The 18,180-nt window shown below is 32.5% G+C and overlaps 1 protein-coding gene across 1 annotated transcript in view; it reads left to right on the forward strand.

The window, feature by feature from the left end:
- Window positions 1-10,241: 10,241 nt before the first annotated feature.
- HELRODRAFT_169460 (hypothetical protein) overlaps window positions 10,242-18,180 on the forward strand; it is a gene marked incomplete at both ends in the record, with an annotated part of 13,867 nt that continues 5,928 nt past the window's right edge. Inside the window, 10 exons of the mRNA XM_009015268.1 lie at window positions 10,242-10,331; window positions 10,999-11,199; window positions 12,189-12,366; window positions 13,457-13,849; window positions 14,122-14,628; window positions 15,181-15,306; window positions 15,727-15,870; window positions 16,105-16,242; window positions 16,579-16,719; window positions 17,239-17,373. Coding sequence (XP_009013516.1) covers window positions 10,242-10,331; window positions 10,999-11,199; window positions 12,189-12,366; window positions 13,457-13,849; window positions 14,122-14,628; window positions 15,181-15,306; window positions 15,727-15,870; window positions 16,105-16,242; window positions 16,579-16,719; window positions 17,239-17,373 — 2,053 coding nt within the window. The remainder of the gene's footprint in view (window positions 10,332-10,998; window positions 11,200-12,188; window positions 12,367-13,456; window positions 13,850-14,121; window positions 14,629-15,180; window positions 15,307-15,726; window positions 15,871-16,104; window positions 16,243-16,578; window positions 16,720-17,238; window positions 17,374-18,180) is intronic.

Consider the following 18,180-nt stretch of genomic DNA (forward strand, 5'->3'; position numbering starts at 1 on the left):
ATGCTGTTTGATCATCATCGTCATATGTAACAAATATATCGTCAGTATATATTAGGTTTTAGCTCTGGTTCTTCTTTAAATAACATTTCTTTGATATGTCCAACATAGAAGTTTGCGAAGAGTATTCCCAATGGAGAGCCCATTGCTACACCGTCTATTTGCTGATACAGTGTGTTACCGGGCCAACGAAAGGCATTCGGCTGTACACATTCTTAGTAGCCCAACTAATTTAAAAGATGAATTACGTTTTGCTTGCAGTGATAGAGTTCCCGCCTGTCACATGCTTCGTGTATGATGCGTCGTTTAGCACCTATTCAGATAGCTCTTTTTGTGTTATTGATTCCTCTGAACTTTGGACAAAGATCTCATTTGTTAGCTTACTGCTTTGCTATTTTTATTTTAATCTGAGTGGCTTCTGATCGATGTTTAAAACGTGGTCGTTTTTCTTGTCAGAACAATATTTCAAATATTTTTTTAAAACTTAACACTTGAATGCTTTTAATAAAATCATTATAAAGTTGACATAATTTGATGGATTTGATGTTAGTCTTTAGTAACAATATTTCCTACACTACTGCGTCAGTCAACATTACATTATAAGAAACAATCAGCAGTTCCTGTATTAGATGTTAATTTTAGACCCGGGATAGTTAAATGGTGAAATATTTATTGCGATCACGCATCACAGAATGTTATTAAAGAGTAATTTAAGAATGATAATGTGAAATAAATCAAATAGAAGAACAACTGGTGTCGGTAGATAGCGTTAGCACAGCACACACTAACACTACCTACCGACACAAAAATATTAATTAGCCATTGTGCCATTTTTTTTCTTCTTTACAAAGCGGTATGGCAAAGATGGTGATGATGATGGTTTTAAAGTGAAATTTCAAATATGAAAAATAATAACATGAGTTTAATTTTCATTGCAACTTGAAAACCAGACATGATTTGATTAGTTTAAAGATGGAAGTGAATTCTCAGCTGGGTTGTTGTGTTCGAAATAATTTTGAATTTGACAACTCAAGTACAACTGTTGGAGCTTATATCTATATAAAACTATGAAAAATTAAATCAGAATTCATTTCCAACCAATGGATAGTGACATAGTTTGAATTTGATATAATGAATAAAATTATACATCCATCACGAGACGAGCAACACTAAAACTACAAAGAATATATGCAAAAATAATTCCAAACAATTTTTAGGTGTTTCTATGAAACTGAATTTTTAAATTAATGATGCGATACCCGACGAATTAAGACCTGCGGTCGAGCACATGATGTAAAAATTTTGTTACATACATCGGGTGCTCACAATGCGTCATAATAAAACGTTATTTATATATCTTTGTCTCGTCTTTATATATGGTATGCATCAGATATAAAAATTCCCTATCATATAGGATATAAGTGTGTATATATATATATATTAAAACAATATAGTAAAAATATGCACGCAAATAGTATATATATATATAAATATATATATATAAATATATATATATATGTAAATAGTATATATATATATATATATATATACATGAATATTGTAGAGTTTTAGAATTGGAGGCTAGTTGTTTGGGCGTAGGTAGGCAGTTTTGCTTCATCGAAAGTTGTTGTTGTTCACCTGACGTTCAGCATTTTGATCTGTAGTTGATTGTTGATGGCGATGCGTTGGTTGAATTGAAGCGAAATAATTTGATGTAATTTATCGAGGAAAAGAAAATTCTACATAAACCCCGGGAAGAAAGTTTATTTGATACCTGCTAACGTCAAGTTAACAGAGTTTTTTTGAAAACTTAGACAGCAAAATATGACATGGCGGCAATGATGCTTCGTGATTGGTTTGGACGTATAAAACTAACAATTCTATTGGTCAATACGATCTCACTAACTGCTCTCATTGGTTCTTCTCAAGGTTTATATTTGTGTGATTTCAATTAATTAAATGCTGTTTGTGTTGACAAGTTTGAGTTAAAATATTGCACATTTGCTTAAAAAGTTCAAACGTTGTTTTTTAATTGAACGCTTCTTTGTAAAAATTTGCCTGCAATGTTATCTGCTTGATGTGATGGATAGTGTATTTATTCCATGCGTGAGCCAGCACCAAACATATTTTCATGTCCTTACATCTTCCACATATTTATATCTGATTCTTTTGATCTGATAAATAATTTTATTTTCAACGAAGTTTTTATAATATTTTTAGTTTTTGATTTTAGTTTTTTAAATATTTATATACTTTTTTTAATTTTGTTTGGAAATTTTGTTATCACTATTAAAATTATCACAAGTCAAATTGAATTTTTATTATGAATTTTCCATCCATGCCTTTGAAAATTCTGGTTGTGCTGGGCAAATATTTCAAAGCGTAAATTAAAATATTACATGTCACTGTTGGAGGCTCAAACCCACATATGATGTAAGTTTTTAATTACATCTACTGTTTTTAATTATATTTTTGTATCTTTATTGTTTTTAAAAATAGCAAAATACCACATCATTCACATATTGAGAATTTGGGTTTATGCCACAATTTATTTAAAATTTTAAAGTAACAGATATTTTGTTCAATAGAAGCCACTCAATCATTGAATCAACACCAACGCAAAACACACAAACACACACAGACACACACAAACACATACACACACATACACACACACACAACACACACAATTTTTTAGGTAAAAAACTTTATAAAAATTGAATCTTAATTATTCTAACTTTTTAGTTTTAAAATAAATGATATAAAGACAAAATTGAAAACAACGTTGGGAGAAAAGTTTTAAGCCTTTACAGCTGGAGCCACAATTTTTTCGTTACAACGTCATAAGATGTTGTAGCTAACGAATGAATGAGTTTACAAAATTACCTACAGGCAACTAAGATTCAGTCGAAAATTCAACAAATTTTAACGACTTCTATGAATTGAGAAAAAAGTATTTTATATTCTTGTTACACATCGATTAGAATCAATAGAAACCACTAGCATCGATTTGAATCAAAAACTGTTTATTGCTAATAAATTTTCAAATGTTTCATCGGCTCGGGATTGTTATTGTAGTTGTCCTCGTGTAATCTATGTTTTCCTGTTAATATTTTTGCTCTTATTTTTTGTGAGTCTTATTACAAAATTTCTTACTAACGCCATAAATGTCTTAATAGTTTCTAATGTGAAAACAGAAGCAGATATTTTATTGAGATGCATTTATTGCCATTGCGGCAAATATCAAACGGTAATAAACAGACAAAAGATAGAGAACATGAACTAGAATATTTATCATCGTCGAAACGACAACGAAAACATTCAAAACCAAAGTAATAATAATAATAATCTAAAATCATGCCAGCGATACAACTTAGAAACTGCACATAACACAAGAAGAAAAAACGTCCTTCGTGCATATTTGCACTACATTTTTAAATAACGATAACATGATTATTTGGAGGAAGGTGTCAATGGATGTTTTGATGAGAGAACCAGACTGACTGACGAGAAACTTCATATCTTCGTTTTCAATGCAAACAATCCCCGCATGTACAACACATGTATTATGATGTAGAGGTGTTTATCGAGTGCAAAATAATGTTTTGCTCGATGATGTTCTCTTTCACTTTTCTGAAACTGCAAACGCATTTTTCTGCCTTGCAAATTGCAGGAGAAAAAAAGAAAAATTTGGTAATTGTTTGACACAGTTTCTTGTTTTTTTTTCTATTATTCGATGAAATATAATCAGCCTGCTAAAAACTTTTATTTCCATACATTGGTTATTTGAAAGTTTTACAAAATTATAACAAGCGGATTTGACTGCAATTCAGCTTATATTGGTGACGTAATTTACATAGTGTATAAACGTGCTGCTAATCTTGTTTAGAATTCGCACTTAATTTTTATTATTTACTTAAATAAGGGAATCATTTTTCCACATTCTAAACCGCATTTACAAAATTTTAAAATTTAATCAGGCGTCATTGTCTGAATTGTATCACTGAAATATGTAAAAATGTGTTTATATGGTATAATAAATTATTAGCGCAATAAAATATAGGTCAAAAATTAACGTGATATTAACATTAATGAAAAAATTTAGAACGCATCCATTGAAAAAGTTTGTTGGATACTTTTTTACGTATTTAGTACTGCAAATCAGTCAACATGAGCATAACAGGGCAATGAAGTATTTTCCATTAATGAAGGAACAGACTGAATAAATCTCCGCGCCGCCTCTAGCGATGAAACAACATCAGAAGCATCTGACGTCATCAAACTTCCTTATACATCAACAATTAATTTTAATTCATTCTGTAAACGAATGTACTAAACTTTTTGGTTAGCACGTTAATTTATATTTAAACATCCATGTACGATGGAAGGTTATGCAGAGGAATGTGATGCTAAATACTCAATTTAGCGTGCGATGGCTTATGTCGTATGATGCGGTGACTGTTCAAAGACACGGTTAACACGGTTAGACACGGTAAAAAATGTGAACATTTTTTGATTTGCTTGCCGACATGGATGCTGCACCCTTGGATATATTAACATTAAAATGAAATTATTCTTTGCTCTTTCCAGTGGTCAGTGATTCATTGATGCATTTAACTTTTTGCCCTCTCATCTACTTGTATCTAAATTACATTAAAATTGCGAAAAACCACAAACAGCTGTTAAACCAATCATTTATTTGTACCTAATCTACGTATCAGTTTTGAGACATACATTTTTGAGTTTTTGTCTATCTTTAATAATATAATTAAATTTTTTGTTCTTTTCAAATTATGTTTTAACAATGTTTACTATTTATTCAAAGGATGAATGTCTGTTTAACAAAATAAAAAAAGTTATAATAATGTTATCATGATATAATGAAATAGTTATAATAATATATCATGATGTAATATCGTGTCGTGTCAACATTATGTTGAGAAAGCAGATTTGGTCATTTGATTCTGGTTTGAAATTTTAAAAGAAACATGTTCAGTAGTTTATCATCATTGCTATTGTTATCATTGTCATCATCAACATCATTCAATTGTTGTTATCATCATTGTATGTATTCATCATTGATATAATTATTATCATCATTGTTCACATTTGTTCATATTTTATGATATAAACTTGATGCTACAAAAACCTTCCATGTGGCGTACTTCAGTCCAATTTTGAATTCAACGTGGAGAAAAATTTTGTAACTTTGGTTTCAAAATTCTGAACTTTTAAATTTAGCCAATGAGTAGGTTATTTGAAATTCAATATTTAATCGCAAAAGATTCTTTCTCAAGTTAATGTTATTAAATTTGTTACTAAGAGTTGGTCTACAATTGGTAGAAACATTTGGTAGAATTTATAGAATATTGTATATATAATATACATGTATATTATATATACAATATTCTATAAATTCTACCAAATGTTTGGCGTTAATATATATATATATATATATATATATGTGTGTGTGTGTGTGTGTGTGTGTGTGTGTGTTCGTGAAAATATCTGAAAGACTCTGTTTTCATGCATCTAAATGTTAAAATTGGTCGTCATCTTCAACTTCCACGTTGTCAACCTCCCACAACTTTCATTTTTTTAAACTTGCATCTTTTTTAAATGTGCATCAGAGAAGGAAGCTAATTTGATCCCAAAATAGTTGTTTCCATCTCAAAATTTATTTATAAGCAAGCATTAACATCAGACGATATTTGATGATTGTCATATGAAACTGGCATCTCAGTTTATTCATCACATAAGTGCACTGAATGAATGAAGTTGGTGTTCCACATTCATGAACGACATTTCTTTTTCCTATCTCTCCTCATTTTTTTTCCACTTGTAAAAATAACAACACACTTACTGATGCATCTATCTACTCTGCATTTAACGATGCAGACAAGGAATAATCAAAGAACAACTTCAATTTACTTCGTTAAATGTTTAAATAATTTTGATTTATATAAAAAAAATCTACAAAAAATAGTTCTTATCAAAATGCATTTATTTTAATGATTCGTACATGCTTATAATACAACCTCCAAGTGAATATGTAAATGAAGGAAAAATTAAATATACGAATCAATTAATGAATGAGTGAGTGAGTGAATAAATAAATGAATGAACGAATAATGATTTATTGATTGAATACAATAGTTGCGTCTAGCAAAGATCTTTGCACAATAACCATGATAACAATGAGCTCTTTGAGTAAGTTTGCGTCTATGAGTCTAATTCAAACCCGCACAGTAGAGTTTTACTCAAGTACATTTTGGTACACGTTCAACTGTGTCGAATTTTCATAAATTGAGCCATCAGCCACAATTTAGACTAAGTTAAAAATTTATTTAGCTGACCAGAGCATTTTTTTGAGCACTTCTTTAGTTTTTATGTCATCTATAAATGAGTAAATCAAAATATATGTTAAATGATTTTAAAAAAATGTATTCAATTAAAAGTAGCGTTGCATTTCATTTCAATTTGGTGCAGAAAAAACTTCGTGATTTTTGCAAAATACATTTATTTACTATTATAATTTTTTCATTCAAGACTTCTACTGAATAATTAATTTAATCACAAACAATCAAAATGACACATAAGTGATCAAGTAGGCAGTACTTCAGTACTTCCATGCCATAAGATGAAACATTGCCTGATTGGTCGTTTTAAAACTTTGCCAGCATGTTTGAAGATGTTTTGTGATTGAATTCAACAAAACCCAACGCACATCATTTAGGCACATCATTATGAAGCACAAGCAAATTAATAAATCTCAACTTAAACCCAACATCTCAATGCAAAAATTGAAGCTGTCCAAGTCTTAAACGCATTGAATTTTGACGTTAAATCTGAAATTTATAATTTTTTTTACAGAAATTTGTACATCTTAAAAATCATTATGACAATAATGCCCAAAATAAATGCAAGTAACTAGCGGCACCAACAATCACAAAACAATTCAAAACAGAATAAAAAAATCCTTTCTAACACATCCTTATCAGTTTTATAACGTAAACAAAAACAAACTTTCTTGGAATATAAAACTAAAGTTCAGCTGGAAAAAATTTGCAACAAAAAATAGGACATCCACTTTAAAAATTCCAAACAGTTCTGAAACGTTGTACTTAAGTTTAAAATGATATTTGTTTATGTAATATTTTATTGCTTTTTTTAGAATGCTGGTGAAAATTTGTAGTAATAGCCAGCTTTTTTTATGTTCCTCTCTCCCTTTCTCTCTCTTTCTCTCTCTCCTTTCTCTCTCTCTCTCTTTCTCTCTCTCTCTCTTTCTCTCTCTCTCTTTTTCTACGTAAACCGAAAAAAATCAAAAACTTAAAAAAACCGTTTTGTGTTATGCTATGAAGATAGAAAATGTTATTTATAATGCTAGACAGGAACTGAGTAGTACAAACGCACAACTATTTACTTGCCTAACCATTATCCACTTCCCACTTCTCATTTATCAATTTTAATTTGAATTAAATTTTGTATGCAGCTGATAACTATATTCCTGTGTCAATAAAACAGATTCAATCACAAACATCTTTCATTAATTTAAATTTAATCAATGAACTAAATTATATATTGAATTATATTTCATCTAAATCGTCATGAAATGCTGTTATCTTAATTTCTGCTTTTGATAATTCATTGCTAATAATCATTACATTATCGTGATATCTGGTGTTTTTAAAATTATATGCTAATTTTTATTGCAACTTATTGCCAGTAACATTTACCATCTACTTCTTTTATCATTTTAATTGTGTCAATCTAGGAATCTATCATGCTTTTGTAACAAACAAATAAATTGTTCTCTGATGCATACACCGTTCACACGTACACACACACGCACACACACACACACAAACAAACACACGCGAACATACACAACTCTGACTTTTGAAGACTTCAGCAGAGTTTGCTGCAGAGCAAGTCGTAACAACAATCGACTTCTATTTAATGTTCAATTTTCATAATTCTAACACATGCACGATTCAACCAATTAGAAGTAGCAATAAATATGATATTCGCATTGACGATCATCATTAACTGGTAGACTATAAAATTTATTTTGTTTGAGTGTGTGTGGTTTGGTGTAATGTTTTTTGTTTATGTGTTGTTGTTGGGTGGGTGCATGTTTTGTTTTGTTTGATTGAGGTTTGTTTATCGTGCTGTGGTTTATTTTGAATTATTTCAGCACAACAAGCGCACGCATCACAATCCTTTCCGTGTAGGGGCACCCTTATTCCAAACCATGCAATGAAAAACTAAATAAAAGCGTATATACACGTTATTCTCCTATTGGTGTGTTTTAAAAGTTTTGCCGAGAATTTAGTGGCAAATAAATCAAATAAATTTATTAATCTAATATTATTAATGATTATTATTATCAAATTATGCGAAATTAAATGATATAATAATCACCCTAATCTACGATGCTCATCAATAATTAAAAAGAGTACAACTAGATAGAGTTAGTCCTAAAATTGATTCAAATGACATTTCTGTCACAATATAAGGAATATGTTGATGATATTGCTTAATGAGACTGTTACAGAATTTATCACACCACAAAACATTGTATAATAATAATAATAATAATAATAATAATAATAATAATAATAATAATAATAATAATAACGACAACGACGAAGATGATTCCAACAACGACTCTAACAGATACGATACAGTTACTTGCTCATGAGTGTTTGTGTTATATGAAAGATGAATGAATGCTGTTCTGTTAGCAAAATTTTTAACCACAGACAATGCTTAGAGTATGCCAGATATTGTTATTGTTGTTATTGTTGTTGTTGTTGTTAATGTGGTTATTTTGTTGTTTGTGAATTTGTTATTGTTGTTGTTTTATTATGTTGTGGTATGTAGGATTAATATTCAACGCTAATTTCTACTCAGTTTATTAGCTATTAATAGGAGATCATTTGTTTGTACGAGCAGTTAGGTAGTTATATATGTTTTTTAATGATTTTTGTATAATTTTTACGACGGAAAATTAACCAGCAGTATTAGTTTTTTTTATCTGGATATATAAATACAGTATTAGCAATGTTGGCAATGATATGTAACATAAACAATTTGAGTAAATTTGCTACACTTCACTTATTAAATTACTGCAACCTGGCAGTTATTTTCAATGTTTAATTGAAGTTTTTGTTAGTTTGAACTTTCCAAACTAATCCATCCATATAATCAACTCTAAATAAAACTATTGAGTAAACACCCAACCGTAGAATCACTTCGATACAACTACGAAACGAATAATTACACAAGAGTCACAAGTAACAAACTTCAAACAGCAGTCTTGATACATCTTAAATACATTTTTTATACTTCTTACTATTTTATAAAACTGGTTGACGATCTGACAAATTGAGGACCAGCTGAAACGTTGTTATCGAATGGAGTTTTGTTCATATCCGGTTGTGATGTCATGTTTGTTATTTACAATCTTTGATCTTTTACAATTTTCAGAGGCTACCACTCATCGGTTTTCTTTCAAGTTATTTTTCATCAGGAATGAATGATGTTGGCACTTCATGAATTACACTCGATTGAAAATGAACGCATTTTTTGGTATTTGTTGTTGATGTTCGTTATTTCCATTTTTTCGATGTTTCAATGTCTTATTTGTTTTATTTTGTTTCGTTTGGTTGATAATTTGTTGCAAATAAAAATTATTGTAGCGCTTTATGCCATTTTCATAATCACATTGCTCAAAGACAACAAAAACTCACAAACATCCGCACTTTTGTTTTGTTGTTGTCAATAAATCATCCGAAGTTATGCGTGCAACACTCGACAGCCTACCTCTGCTGTTCAACATTGTATTGTTACTTACTATGTAACAGAATTTTGAATACTTGTTATTCAATACTGTGTGCATGTACGTATATATGTACGTATGCATGCATGCACGTACGTATGCATGAATGTTTGTGTGTATATATATATATATATATATATATATATATATATATATATATATATATATATACATATAAATGTACGTAGAGAACTCAGAACTGACTGCTTCTTATTAACAGACAGACTCGATCAATTGAAAATTGAAATGTTCAATTGAATCAATAAATGGATTGAAACTTGAACAAATGAATGAGTGACTGACTGACTGACTGACGGACGGACGGACTGATTGAATGGAAGAAGGAAAGAGCAAAAAACAAAGGAAGCATGAATGAATGAAGAAAGAAATGAATTAATGAATGAATATACAACATATAAATGTTGTCTGCAGTGCCATTGTTGACCTGTTTAGTGAGATAAGAACACTCGACTCAATTGAACGCAACGACGTTTGCTGTTAAGAAGCATTTCGCAATGTTGTTAACATTTAGTACCATCTCAACGCCAGCACTGACATGTTACGTTCAATTATAATAATATTAATATTAATTATCGTATGATGATAATAATAATAATAATAATCTACTATTATTGTTATTGTTATTGCTGTCGTTTTTAAAATCAATCATCATATTTCCTATAAAGTTAACCAACTATTAGATGGTTTCCTCATCGCCATATCATTGCGCCGTCTTCATCACATTGCCATCATCGTCGTCATCATTGTCATCGCCGTAGTCATCATCGTCACTATCAATATATAGTTAGTTTGTGTTAAACAAAAAAATATGCGCAAATGAATTGTTTGCCATGCTTGCAGCCCGCAACGAAATAAATTTTTATTGACTACAATTTGAAGAAGAATGCATCAGTTGGGCAACTGACGTAACTTATCCAATTCAAATCAATTCAAAAACGTCCACCGGTTAAGCAAACTTTTGACACTTCCAGTCAGACTTGCTAAACAGACAAATATTTCCGCACAATGCTGTTATGCTATGAACAATAGCAAAATGTTATAAATGTTTAAAAATTAATTTGACTAAAATTTAAAAAAACAAACAAATACACCCAGGATCGCTATCCTCGCTAACGATACACACGCACTGTTGCGAGGTAGGCAAGCAGTGGTTCCGTCACAGTGGGGGCACATGTTCAGCTCACCCCCTCTTCGACACCTCCAACGACCAGCACAACACCTGCCTGGTCTCCATTGACATCTGCTGCCTCGCCGAACTGAGGAAACAGAAATGTCTTTTAGGCAGGAAGAAGGCCTTGTCTGGAGAGCCATGCCGTGCCATGCACGAAGATTCCAATGTTCGGTTTAACTTTTATCAAAAAATTTCTTTATTTCATCATTTTCTGATTAGTTGTTAGTTTGTAGTATTGGCGTTATTGTTATTTGTGCAAATACTCAATTAAATTAAAGACAAACAAATGTAAAATCATTTAAGCTTGCTAATGGTCCATTTCATAGGATTGGTAGAAACAACATTTACAAACGTAATAAAACTACTAATTTTCGTTTGTTTGGTGAAGTGTGTCTCGGCTGAAGTGTTGTTTTCATTAACTTCATGAAGTAGCAAGGTATTGTCGCGTCGTTCTTCAACAACGAAATCACTACTTGGAATGAATTTCTATTGGAAGACATCAATATAACTGATGCTATTGAGATCCAATTGTTGATGTAACTTTTCATAAAAAACAAAGCTACAAAATTTAATAATGACGATAAGAAGAAGAAAATGAATAATAATAAGAAAAAAAAGAATGATGATGACAACGACGACGATAATGATAATGATGATGATGGAGCGATGATGATGATGATGGAACGATGATGATGATGATGGAGCGATGATGATGATGATGGAGCGATGATGATGATGATGGAGCGATGATGATGATGATGGAGCGATGATGACTCCACATGTAATACGAACCGAAATTGGGCGAACTGTTAGAAGAGTGAAAATATAAATAAAATCATCAGATGTTCTGCATAATTGATTAGATTATGTCCTAATTTTTAATTGAAAATTTTTAAACAATCAAATTTGTTGTTTAACTTGAATTGTAAATGTTTTGTGTGAGTTGAGATAACTCACGATTTCATCAACTGCTTTTGTTGTACATGTATCTTTATACATATCTTGAAAAAAGATCTGTAAACCAGCAATAACAAAAATACTAAACAAAAATTTAAGAAATCGATTTAAAAAACATTATTGATTAAAATAAAATCAAATATGAATCAAATAAAACAAATAATGGACAGTAAGAATTTTAAACGTATTACGGAACAGGAATGTTGCAACTGCTGTAGCTTGGGATTGAAGTCCCGAGAGACTAGGAACTCCTGCCCGAAGCTTCCACGCACGAAACTCTTCACGTGCCAGTGCAGGGAATCCTACATCAGATGCTGCAACTATGGACTCCAAAACAAAACGAAAGTCCTGGAAAGGTCCAAATATGACATCGCTGGTAAGGGTCTTCTCATACTTACCTACTTCTTATGAACCATATGTTTAAGCTTACATGTTTAATAACACATGCAATTAATTTTCTAAATTTTTCAATTATTTTGAACATTAAAAAAATTGTTTCTTATTAAAAAAAAAATTATAAGCTCAAGATGAGCTGAAAACCATCTGCTAATTTTTTAAAATAAAAAGGATGGTTGTGTTTAATGGCTGGTTGATTGATTCAGCATTTGATTAATGGATAAGACAATTGGCATTAACTTTTTCTAAACAAAAATTTCAATAAATTTTATCCAAATAATGAACAACAATCAGTTTGGAAAGTGAAAAATGAAAAATTAACTATCACCATGTCAAATAATCCGCTGAGTATTTTAAAAAATATTTTAAGAAGAAAAAATTTTAGAAATTTGAAATATAAATAATGCAACAAGCAAAGACATACACACACACACAAACACAAACAATTACAAACACACACACAAACACACATAAACACACGCCCAAAAATACAAACAAAATAAACATTTCATGTGCTACATGTAAACGATGCTCGAATAACCAGCAACATCCATTGAAAGAAGCACTGCCAAACACACTTGTGCATTCCGGTTGCAAAACAAGAAGTCAGTTTATAGGAGCAAAAAAAATTGAAACGTGGTTCTGTTCTGTTCTATTAAGTGTCATATTATCTATCATCTGCCAACTCATCAGACGCTCGTAAATTGTACCTAAATGGCATTTAATATAAAATAATTACGATTTTCTAGAAAGTTCTTTTGAGTTGTGTGCGTGTGTGCTGGTGGTAATATGGTGTGTGGATGTGTAATATATAAAAAGAATCTTAATATACGTGTAATTATAAAAAGAAATTTCGCTTTCAATTTTTCGATAATAATTGTTTGCAACATCAGTGTTTTAATCATTCAAACTTTTAGCTTTTATCTTCATCTTCATTGTGTGATACAATGCGGTGCTTTTTACTATCTGCTTTAAACTCTTACATACATATTTTCCACTGACGTCCACACCATAATCATCGTGTCATCATCATTCATCACGTCATCACCGTCAACATCATTTTAATTAAGATCCCTGCCTAACAAGCCAACACAACTGCACTTGGAAGGAACGATGTTTGTTCAAGAAGAGTTCAAAGACATTCATCTGCCTGCCCATCGCATCGGATGCCAACAAGCAGCTGAACATGGATGGGACGAATGTCGTAACGAGCAGCCAGAAAGGAAAGCACAAAAAACATCCACACCACCACAAATCATCTTCAAACAACAACAACTTGAGAGCTGGTGCTAACGATGTCACCGTTGCTGGTGAACTCGAAATCAGCAAATCTCTTGATCACTCGGCAACGAACAAGAGAGCTCGCGGTAATGAAGGTGAGAAAAGGTGGAGCCGATCTTCTAAACATCAAGCAGCCTGCAGGGCTGGCTTCCAATTCAATGAAGATACTTCAACGTGTCAAGGTGAGTTGTTGTCTGGCTGCATTTAGTTGGTGCATTTCCGTACTCAATGATTTTCAAATACTGAGACTAAGTAATTTTTTATTATACCTATGCAGTAAACTGTGGGCAATTAATTAAGGTTACAAAAAATTTAACGCTATGTTAACAAAAGCATTAACATCATTTAAACGTCATCAGCACCTCATCTCCCAGACACATAACTTAAACATAACATAACTAGCGACACACCAGCCACAGAATTCTAATAACCTTCCTACTTTCTAACAATTAAGATATCAACGAGTGCCTGTCTCACATCAACCCATGCAAAGAAAGGAGCATGTGCCTGAACACTGAAGGAAGTTACGAATGCCTTTCCAGCATGGTCCACGACTCCTCCTCCATCGACCTCCGACACGTGAGTCTGCATAACAAAGGTCAACACGATTCGCGGTATGATATTCAGGTTGATAACGAAGAACAATTTTTAAAGAAAAAAAATAAAGTTCTCCAAAAACACGAACACGATGATCGTTACGACAGCAACGGTCACTACTACAACAATGGCGTCGTTAATGACGACCACAACTCAATAGCAGCATCGTCGTCGTCGTTGTCACCATCGGCTGCAGCAACTACACCAAATTATATTAATGTTCATCTCTACGGCAAAGAACATTTTAATCTCAACAACTACGAAAATGATAAAAATGATGAAGTCGTTGTGGAGAAAGATGGCGAGAAGTTGAATGCGTGCGGAAGTGGGTTCGTATGGAGCGAATCAAGTGGGCGCTGCCAAGGTTCGCTTGATGTTTCACTTTTCATCAGTTTTGTAATTAGTCATATTTTATAAAATCATTTCAGTGTTTGTTGTACTAATTTCTGTTGTATATCGCTCTTTATACGTTACTAATTACAGCTATCATTTTCACCCAACAAACATCATTCGCTCATTTATGTGACATCAACGCACGTTCCATCCGCTGAACTCCGTAATTTTTGTGTGCTTGCCTCTTATTCGTCTTCTAGCAAAAGATTTCATCATCGTGCAAAATTTATAAAGTTATTATTGTTATCATCATTATTATCTCGCATCATCATCATCATCATCATCATCTTAAACATCATCATCATCATCTTAAAACCTCATCATCGTTATCATCATTAGCATCTTGCGTCGTCATCGTCGTCATCATTTTATATTCTCATCATCGTTATCATCATCATCACCGGTATCCTCATCATCATCATTGGTATCCTCATCATCATCATTGTCATCATCATCATTATTATCAACATCATCATCATCATCATCATCTTGCGTAATTTTTCCTAATGAAAATCTTCTGCAGACGTAGATGAATGTGAAACAATAAGATGCCCTTCTCTCCACATGTCGTGCAGGAACAATCCCGGAAGCTACCTGTGTGTCTGCAATGAGGGCTTCAAGTTCAACCCCAGGTCAAGGTCATGTGAAGGTCAGAGGTGATGGTCGCGATGATCGGTGAATGGATGGTTTTGATGGCAGATGAAATATGAGAACAAATATTTTTTGTTAATTTATATATATATTTTTTTAATTTTAAAAATATTTAATTTAATAAAATTTTAACATAACATTAGGTAAGCAAATAGGAAATAATTTAATTCAATTACTCAAACTTTTTTATTGTTATTAGTGTGAACATAAAACCATAGACGAAGGCGTTAACATTGTCAAAGATATTTTTGAATTGAATAGAGAAAATTATTTGAAAAATATAATTTATTTAAGTTAATTAGTTCACACACATCGACAGCAATTAACAAACAATTAGCAACCACCCAGGTACAAAAAAGACACCAATCTTACAACACAGTCAACCAACACAACCAACCAACCAACACAACCAACACAGACACGGACGAGTGTCAGACCGTGACACACAACTGCGAAGCACAGGAAACATGCGTCAACACAGTTGGATCATTCCAATGCACATCAGCCATGCAGCAGTGTGCCAAGGGCTGGCTGTGGGACGATCAACTTCAGCAGTGCACAGGTTAGAAAAGTTCAGTGAAGTTACAATAGCTACCGAAATCAGAAAAAAAAATTTTTAATGGTGAAAAATATTTTTAACAAATACTCAAAAATTGATGTAAAAATTTTTCATTCATATTAGTGGAAAATAGTTTTTTTTATAAATTTTATTTCACAAAAAGAAATAAAATCAGAAGCATCCTTAGCAACGAGTGTTACATTCTAGACTGCTAACATTCCTTCCAACAACCGGCAGATATCAATGAGTGCGAAGCGAGACAGCACAACTGCAAGTCCGACGAGATGTGTCAGAACAGTTTGGGCTCGTTCGTCTGCGTCAGGTACGAATGCGACGCTGGCTTTGAATTCAACGAAGAGAGCAAAGGATGCGATGGTTAGTGTACTTTGTCATTTTTTCGATCATTTGGACAGCAAGTGCTAACAAAAATGCACTGTGCACTGTCAATAATCTCGCATTCACGTATCTTCTTCCACACTTATTCTACAAACTGTTTTGTCGCAAATGTGTCTGCAGTTTTATTTTTGCTTATTGTTTCTGTTAGTTTAGCATGTTGGTGGATGAAGATGATTTTAAATTTCATTTCGATGCACATCTATCCAGCCTCATGTGACGTGAAACTATTATGTGTTGTGCAATGTGCATATGTGTTGAGCTACGTGGCAGTGTACACTGTTACTATCATCATTTCCTTACTTGAAACACTTCCAGATGTTGACGAGTGTGAAGCAGGCAGGCATACTTGCAGTGCCAGACAGACGTGTGTCAACCTGGTAGGATCGTACGTCTGCCGGAATGATTCCGCATGTCCCACCGGGTACTTCCACAGCGTCATTTTGAATATTTGCCAAGGTATTTGGAGCAACATTTCAACGTTTATTGCACTTTTTTTGCTTTATGATCCAACCGTTCATTACAGATTTTACATTTATGAACTGCATAACTAATAATTGCTTTGATGAAACAAAATAAAAGTTTTGAAGCAGTAGTTTTTATAGATATGTGCATACTTTAGTTAATTTCATTAGTGAGAACTTTACATATACATTTCGGAATACGTGAACAGATTTCGACCTGAATCGATTGCACCCAATTTGATCAAGTTCACTTGCTTGTTCGAATGGGATTTGCTTCATTTATTAATTTGTTGCATTAGTTTTTTTGTCAAACAGTTTAAATTCTTAAAAAGCTAAACAGTTAATGCTGTTTTACTATTATTTTTGTCAAAGAGGAGGCGCCTTTGAAAACATTTTGTATTGTTAACTCCTGACGACGTTCTTAACACAACGACATGTATGACACGACATCATGTCGACTGCCACTGCCACCACTGAACGACCACCACCACCACAACGACCACCACCACACCAGATGTGAACGAATGTTCCGACTCCTCTCTGCACAACTGCACCAAGCCGAACATGCTGTGTCAGAACAGAGATGGGGGTTTCACATGCACCTGCCTGGCGGGCTACACTTATCATCAGTACTCGCAGATCTGTGTTGGTTGGTTTCGATGGTGGCGATGAAGATGGTGAAGATGGTGATAAACATGGTGATGATGATGAACATAGTGATGACGATTATGAAGATGATGAGGATGATGATGATGAACATGGCGATGATGATGAGTATGATAATGATCGTTATTATGAAGATACTGGTTGTGATATTGATGATGAATATAGTGATGATGATGATGTTTACGATGATGAAGATGCTTAAATTTGGTTATGAAATAAAAAAAGGTTTGATGTTTGGTTATAATTGTGAGCATCAACTTAATTTTAATGATAATGAAAATGATGATAATGAGGATGATGACCGAAATACTTTTGATAAAAATAACGACACTGATAATGATGAATAATTTGTGGGTGATCGTAACGGTGCTGATAACGAAAGTTGATGTGAAGAAGTAGATGTCGTTCTTTATTTGTCTGTCTGTCTCTCTGTCTCTCTGTTTGTTTGTTTGCGTGTTTGTTTGTTTGTTTGGTTAGTTGGTAGGAGGTAACGATGCGGTTGTTCTTCTTGATATCTTAATGATAGTGCGTTCCTCGTTACAGCCCTGTTCGTTGAAGGACTTGATTATATCAATGAAGCTGTTTAGCGATATTTATAGGAGTGATTATGATGAAGATGACGATGACTATAACGTAACATAATAAGTGCAATGATGAAAATATTCTTAACAACACTCATGCAAACGAATATGTGCATCTTACCTGAGAAGGTTTTAACTCTTCGTCTTCGCATTCATTGCGTTACCACCTGATTCGACTGCGAATAAAGTTCCAAAGCATTGAATTTTGT

This window comes from Helobdella robusta, assembly GCF_000326865.2.
Source record: "Helobdella robusta unplaced genomic scaffold HELROscaffold_15, whole genome shotgun sequence".
Classification (NCBI taxonomy): Eukaryota; Metazoa; Annelida; class Clitellata; order Rhynchobdellida; family Glossiphoniidae; genus Helobdella; species Helobdella robusta.